Raw genomic sequence first — 7415 nt, 5'->3', positions numbered from 1 at the left:
CCTCCAGGGGATAAAATCAGCAATTTATGCAACACCATCTCATCAGTTACTAGCAGCGGTAGATTGCTAATTCACAAATATAGCTCCTAAAGTACACAGAGTAACTTCTCTGGCTTTTCTGGAGCTCAGCAAGCTTCTAAATCAGGGGTCAGCAGTATTTTTGGGCAGAGTGCCAAAAACACCCTAACCTCAACTTGGAAGATGTTAGTGTGTTGGCGTGAGCAGAGATGAAGCCACAAGGGACCCAACTTTTGTTGTGGCAACACAGCCCCAGCCCCTTCCCTACCATCCACCCAGAGGCACACATGCAGCCGTTGCCAGAAATGAGCTGGGCCAGGGCTCTATAGACCTCAGTGCAGCAGCTTGCAACCTCCACAGGCAACCCATGCTCTGGGCAGGCCCCTATCACCTATCACGGAGCCCGGGTTGCTTGCAGCAGGCAATGAGGAAGCTATGAGCAGCTGCACCAAGTCTGAGGAGCTGCAGCCTGGCTTGCTGCTGGTGGCAGGTGCATGCATGCCTCAGGGTAGATGGTGGAGGAGCTGCGAGAGGCCCGATCCTTGTTGTGACAGCACAGCCCCAGCCCCTTTCTCACTGACTGCTCCAAGACACGTGTGCCACACTCTGGCATGTGTGCCGTGGGGTTGCCCACCGCTGTTCTAAATCTTAGCCTGTACTACGCTTCAGAACTATAAGTTACCCATTTACAGTATTCCTTATTTTCAAAAATATTTTTATTTCTGAGACTTCTTATCCAAAAAGGAGTTGTTTTCTTTTCCAGACACCTTGATTCTACACAGCAGAGAAGGCAAAAACCTGACAATGGTTTAAAGCTATACATTATTCCATGTCTTGCTAGATCCTTGTGATGCTTCAGAACTGGGTTTGCAGCAAGCAGTAACTGACAAGTTGCATGCGCACTTTTTTCTATCACATATAAAACTAATCAAACACTTATCTCTCTTCACAAGTATTCATTTATTGAGACAGGTTAGGGATTAAATAATATGTCATAAAATTGCCATCTGCCTGACTATATAAGAACTCCTTACCTTCTAATATACCCCCAACACCTACAAATTTGCTGCAAAAGAAAATGTTCCATTGTCTTTTAAAAAAAAAAATCATATATTCTTGCTGACTTTCCACTACTGATACTCTTCACAGAACAAAAACAAACAGAAGCCATTTTGACATAAAAATATAGAAACAAGAAGCAGGGAAAGGGTTTATCAATATTTGCCACAAAGAGGGAAAAATCTTTCAATGGAAGTGATTTCTGTTCACTCCAGATATTCCAGAACTAATAATGACCTAAGACAGGGTCAGCAATGCAATGGATTCTAGCTTCTTTAGACTCAAGCTACAGGAAGACAAAGACAAATAAACACTTTATGGGAAGTGCACAAGGAGGTATTCACCCCAGGGATGGGTGCAGCATGCCCATCTCGGAAACTCTGTGCATAACCTGGCTACCACAGGAACAGGTTTGATTTCTATGTGCAAATGCACAAATGTGCTGATTTTCAAAAAAGTCTGCAGTAAAAAATATAAATTTAAATTTTGCATTGAATATACTTATGCAAATCAAAAATTATTAACCTAATTACAAGTATGTACAGCTATTGAATTATGTATGCAAGTAACTTATTCATGCAAGTTAATTGTTTTCTTTAAAAATCTTGCTTTTGCTAAATGCATGTATACATATTGTCAACAGGAAAACATCAGCATTGTAGAAGTTAATGATAAAATTAATTTGGAAATGTGTTACTTACGTGATATGAGAAATGCATTTAACACTGACAAGAAATTCAGTGACTCGGGCTGCATAACGAGCAACTCCCACTGCTGATTTTCATGCATTTCTCTAAGACAGGTAAGTACTGTTTGTAGGATCACTAGTACACATTTTCCTATAATTGGTTGGGGATGATAAATCCTAAGCATACACTGCAAATCTAAATTTGTTTTTCATTTTGTTTGCAATATACCTTTAAACAATCTTTTTTTGGCTGTGCAACCAGGGCAACTAATAGTTTGATCAAATACCCTTCACAGCAAGGCAAGTGTTTCCATAGAAACTGCAGAGCAATCATCCATTACTGCTGCCAAGATTTCCTGCAGCTCTTTCCTAAATACAGGTAGTTACTTGCTTTCGAAATAAAAGAAAACAGTGGAGTGAATATTACATTCTCTGAAATGGTGAACTTCCAGGGCTTTGTGTGAGGAGGAAGAGCAAAGGGGACCTTAGACAAAATGAAGGAAAAGAAAACCAGAGAAACAATCAAAAAGTTTGTTGACTTTGGTTGGTTGAAGGAACAAATACAGTGGGGTCATATTTTAATGGTGGCCTACAAACAGAATGAAAAATACCTTCCAAACACTGGTGAAAGGGGGGTAAATAAGTAAGTAAAGAGCATTAGGATAGGAAAAAAAAGAAAAGCAAGACAGATAAATATGAATCACTAGGGATTAAGCCTAAGGAGCAGTGGAAAGGAGAGAGCCCACAGAATGAAATATTTTGAGACAAATGCATGGCTAGGTCACTCACCTCCCTCAGCATGTTGTTTTCCTTCTCCTTCTGTTCCAGCAGGCTCTCCAAATGATGGACATGCATCTCTGCCTCAGCCAGCCGTCTTGTCCGCTCATGATCCTCCTCTGTGGCTTTTGCTGACAGCCCTTTACTCTGCAACATCTCCAGCAGCTTTTTGATAGACTCATCACGAGCATTTAAGGTCTGCTTCTGAGTCTCAATGCGCAACTCCATCTCTTCTAATGTTTTGCGCAGCAGGAAAAGTTCCTTGGCCTGGCGTTCATGCTCTGCATGGAGCCGTTGGAAGTTCTCCTCTGTTAGCTCTGCCACAAAGGGTTCACTGGTTCTACTGCTGCTGTCTTGCTGGAAAAGCTGGTTCAGGTCCCGCTGGATCCGAAGCTCATCCTGGAGAGCCTGGATAGTCATCTGCATATGCTGAAAATAGAAATCTAAATCAGTGAATTCCCTCCCTTAGAGAAAAAGTAGAAATGGTTGGGGTTCTTAAAGCTTCTTGGCCAACCACACAACATTCATTTCTGACAGCAGACAATTCTGTTCATGGAAGAACCAAGTTATCCAATTGCAAATTTCAATTCCCTCAAGTTATGCTTGGGAAAGACTATTTAACTCTAGAAATCCCTTAAACACAACTTTTTTGTCACACTCCTCTTCCTGTAATGTAAGTCGGCATTTGGAACATAAAAACACTGCCAGGGAAAATCTGAGTACTGCAAGAATAAATGCACTCTTTGCTACTCTAAGGGTGGAAACGTATCACTTTTCATTGCCTTTGCACTACAATAAAAATTGTTATGGTGGCATACAAGCCAAGCAAACAGACACTCCAGTCCTTTGTCATGACAATAATGCCCAAAATTTGTGGCCAGGACAAAGGTGGTATTAATTTGTGTCTCTATTTAGTGGTGGATGCTTATTTGCTTTGTGGCAGGAGAGTGGAGGCAGCTCTACAGCTGTCTCAGACAGATGCTCCAGAGGCTTGAGGGGCCTTGTCCTATGAGTTCCAGGAGATTCCATGCAGGATCAGGTCCCTCATGTCCCAGGAGTGCCTGGCAAGCTTTCCCTGCTTACAGAAGGTGCCCAGAGGAATCTCAGGGAACATTTTCATAAGCAGGGTACGTCAGGGTTTTCTGCTGGCAGAAATACGCTCCTGGGATCTCTGGGTCATATCTCTGTAAGTGGGGAACTCCAGCTTTCTCTGCTTATAGAAAATCATGCCAAAATTCCTTGGGGCACCCCTCTGTGAGCTGGGAAAGGTGCTTCTGGGGCTTGAGGGATCCGATCCTGTGTGAGAATACCTGAGGCACATAAGAGCAGACCCATCAAGCCTCGGGAGAACATACTGCCCATTGTCCTGCAGCATCAATGGGCAGGACAATGCTCGATCTAAAAGTGTCCTGCTTTGCCCAGTGAAGCCAATCACCTATGCCAGGACACATCCCAGCACAGCTGATCTTCATTTGGCATCTATTTCTAGCCTCAGAAGCTAGGGACAGAAGTTACACATAAACCAGTTTAAGTGATCAGAAACTAGTTTAAACCTGTAACAGAACATAAGTTCAGTACACATAAACCAGTTTCAAAATGGCTGAAACTGGTTTAAGATAAATCTGGTTGAATGTAGTATCAGATTTAACCAATTTAGGTCAAAATGGTTTATGAAACTTCTGTCCTAGACCCCTTCCTGGTTCAAGTTAAATCACAGCATCCCAGCATGCTTTGTGGCCCTGGACTGGGCTCTTCTGTCTGCTCCAGAGAGCAGGGCTGGCCCCATCCCTCTGCTCCCTACCTGTAGCAGTGAGGGCTGGTTCGCTGCCCCTTCCCAGCAAACCCCAGCTGGGGTCTGGGGCCAGGGAGGAAGGTTAGACTCACCTTCCTCCATGTACAGAGCTGCCCTGCCTTGCTGGCTTACTTAGTGCTGACTGCACCTGTGGACTACAAATCCTAGAGGCACCTGGAAGCAGGAAGAGGAAGTGATGAGCAACACTGCAAAGTCCCGCTGTGGTGAGTCTGTACTGCAAATCCCAGAGACCTCAGGGACAGCAGGAAGAAGCAGCAAACACACAGCCCATGCTGGCTATATGCCAGAGAGCTGTGCTCTAGTGCCCCCCAGTTTCTGGCTTAAGCCACTGCAGGCATGTGGCTGCATTTCCTGAATCAAAAGTGAAGGTCTGTTCATTGGCTTATTGGTTCGATCTTTGCAGCTTAGAGTAACCTCCAAAGGGTGAATCAATTCAGCCTCGGGCTTTTTGATTGTCTGTACTTAGTCAAAGTAGCTTCTGAATCAGAGGTCAAAAGAACTATAGCAACTAACCTGATGACCTCAAACATACAAGGAACACACAGCTGTTGATACTAGAGTTTTCATACCGACTAGCTCAAGCTTTCCTGGTTTCTAACTAAAGGTGTAGATACATTACATGCCTTCTGCTGGCAGAAGCTTTGCTGACAGATAGTAGCTGCCACAGGAAAGTTGCCAGACCATGTACTTATTGACAGGGCTGTACTACAACAAGTGAGCCAGCAAGGTGCACAGTGCATTCTGTGAGGGACCAGCTTTTTAAGAGATTGTGGCAGCCAGGAAAATGTAGGAGTGTGCCTACACACACTTTTTCCAGCTGTCAGGGAGCAGCTGGCATTATCCTGCCTCCCCAAAAAAAGGGATTTTGCAATAAGAGGCAAGCTGAAAGTGGGGAAGAACTCTCAGTTTTGCAGGCAAAACTTAAAATTCCTCTGGCAAAACTATGTGGGGTAGTCTAGGCTTACATCTCCTAAGCAAAAGCATAACGACGAGCATAAGATCATAGGAAAACAGAGCTGGAAGGGACCTCATAATGTCATCTAGCCCAGCCCCCTGCTCAAGGCAGGATCATCCCTGCCTAAAACAGCCCAGGCAAGTGTCTGTCTAACCTGCTTTTGAAAGTTCCCGAACATGGAGATTCCACAACTTCTCAAGTTAGCCTATTCCAATGCCCGACTACCCTCAGTCAGAAAGTTCCTCCTAATCTCCAGTTTAAATTTCCCCTGCTGCAGCTTGAGTCCATTGCTCCTAGTCCTGTCCCCTACAGACACAGAGAAAACCCCATTTCCATCCTCTCTATAATCACCCTTCAGGTATTTCAAGACTGTTATCAAATCCTCATAAGTCCTTCCTCATAAATCTCTTCTCCCAGGCCCCTGATCATTTTTGTTGCCCTCTGCTTGACTCTTTCCAAACTATCCACATCCTTCTGGAAGTGTGGGGCCCAAAACTGGACACCTTACTCCAGGTGAGGCCTCACCAGTGCACAGAACAGAATAATCACTTCTCTTGACTTGTAAGTAACACTGACATTTATATAACACAGTATGTCGTTGGCTTTTTCTGCAACAAAAGTATACTGATGATTAGTGCTGACATCTTCATGGCAGTGATGCTAAACCTTTTGGCCCTATGGGCCAGATGAATGGTGAGGAGACAATCCATAGGCCAGATTCCATGTGGGATTGGCACCTAGATTAGGCCCTGCATGTCCCATCTAGCATGCACAGGACAACACTATCTGACCTGCACGGCTCCTCATATGTCTGAAAATTTAACAGCAGGAGACCAGCAATTAATGCTGCCACTACTCCCCCACAACCCAATTTTCAAACCTGTGGAGAAACCTGAGAGCAGATGACCTGGCTCTGTGGCCAGGGTTTGAGCATCCCTGTACTAAGGGGAGAAAACCATAGTAGGCCAAGGAGAAAAATCAAATTATAAAAAAGGGGTTATAAATTTTGTACTGCTTTATCCCCAAGAATGATGCAGTACAAAGAGGAAAACAAGCATAAGCGAGACAATATTGGACAGCAGAAAAACTTTAAAAGCTTTCTTGAACATAACTAAATTCAAACTCATATACAATACACATGTGACTTGGTAAGCATTACTCTCACTTTATAGAAAATAAAATAAAGGCACAGTTGAAATAACCTGACCAGGGCAGGCCCTCTATGGAGAAAGGCAGCAGAGAACAGGTCTGACTGCCAGTCATGAGATAACAACAGAACTATACTTCTTACTTCTTCCACTTGGGAAAGGCACAGACACTCTCACAGGTCAGTTTGTACCTAGAAAAACTACCTGTATGAAATCAATTTTCAGTTATTAGTGGTAGCCAAAATTAAAGCACTAGTTGAAACAGAGTTCACCCCATTCCACTGTTGGATAATGTGTAGGAGGCAAAATACCATATTTTCTCATATGTCACATGTTCCATAATAAGATGTACACTTGTTTTGGGGCAGGTAGAGTGATGGGAAAAAAAGATTTCTCTAGCCCCCCACACAGAGCAGGGACAGAGCTTAATCTTCAGCTTATTCACTCTACCCTTTCCTGTTCAGGCAAAGGCATAGTTTTAACCCTTTCACACATGAATTGTAAGTAGCAATGGGGCTGAGCTAGGCTGGCCCCACACAATGCAGGAGCACAGGAGCTACGCGCTATGGGGCTGGGTGGGGCTGGCCCCACATGCTACTGACATGAGCAACCAGGGACTTGGGCAGGAGCTGCATGTTATGGGACCAGGTGGGGCTGACTCCACATGCTGTCGCCACCTGCAGCCAAGGACTAGGGTTGGAGCATGGGAGATGTGCACTATGGAGCTGGGTAGAGCTGGTCCCGCACCACATGTAGCTGGGGACTCATGGGGGTGGAAGCACTATTAGACCAGGTGGGGCTGGCCCTGCACACTGTCATCACCTGCAGCTGGGGACTGGGGTGGGAGCACGGAAGCTGCGCTCTATGAGGGCAGGTAGGGCTGGCCTACTTGCTGCCACCACATGCAGCTTCAGAGACCTGCGTACATGAGAGACTCTGAGGACTCTCCCCTGCCCC

General features: G+C 44.8%; 1 protein-coding gene across 6 annotated transcripts in view; it reads right to left on the bottom strand.

Annotated features, from left to right (window-relative positions):
* Positions 1-7415, bottom strand: part of ERC1 (ELKS/RAB6-interacting/CAST family member 1) — a 539371-nt gene that overhangs the window by 418482 nt on the left and 113474 nt on the right. For all 6 annotated transcript variants that reach the window (XM_019515532.1, XM_019515527.1, XM_019515529.1 and 3 more), the window contains exon 2: positions 2555-2971. In XM_019515532.1, coding sequence (XP_019371077.1) covers positions 2555-2971 — 417 coding nt within the window. The remainder of the gene's footprint in view (positions 1-2554; positions 2972-7415) is intronic.

The sequence above is a fragment of the Gavialis gangeticus genome, unplaced genomic scaffold, assembly GCF_001723915.1.
Source record: "Gavialis gangeticus isolate Ggan-Ray unplaced genomic scaffold, GavGan_comp1, whole genome shotgun sequence".
Taxonomy (NCBI): domain Eukaryota; kingdom Metazoa; phylum Chordata; order Crocodylia; family Gavialidae; genus Gavialis; species Gavialis gangeticus.
Note: the sequence above shows the minus strand (reverse complement) of the source record. Positions and strands in the feature narration are given on the sequence as shown.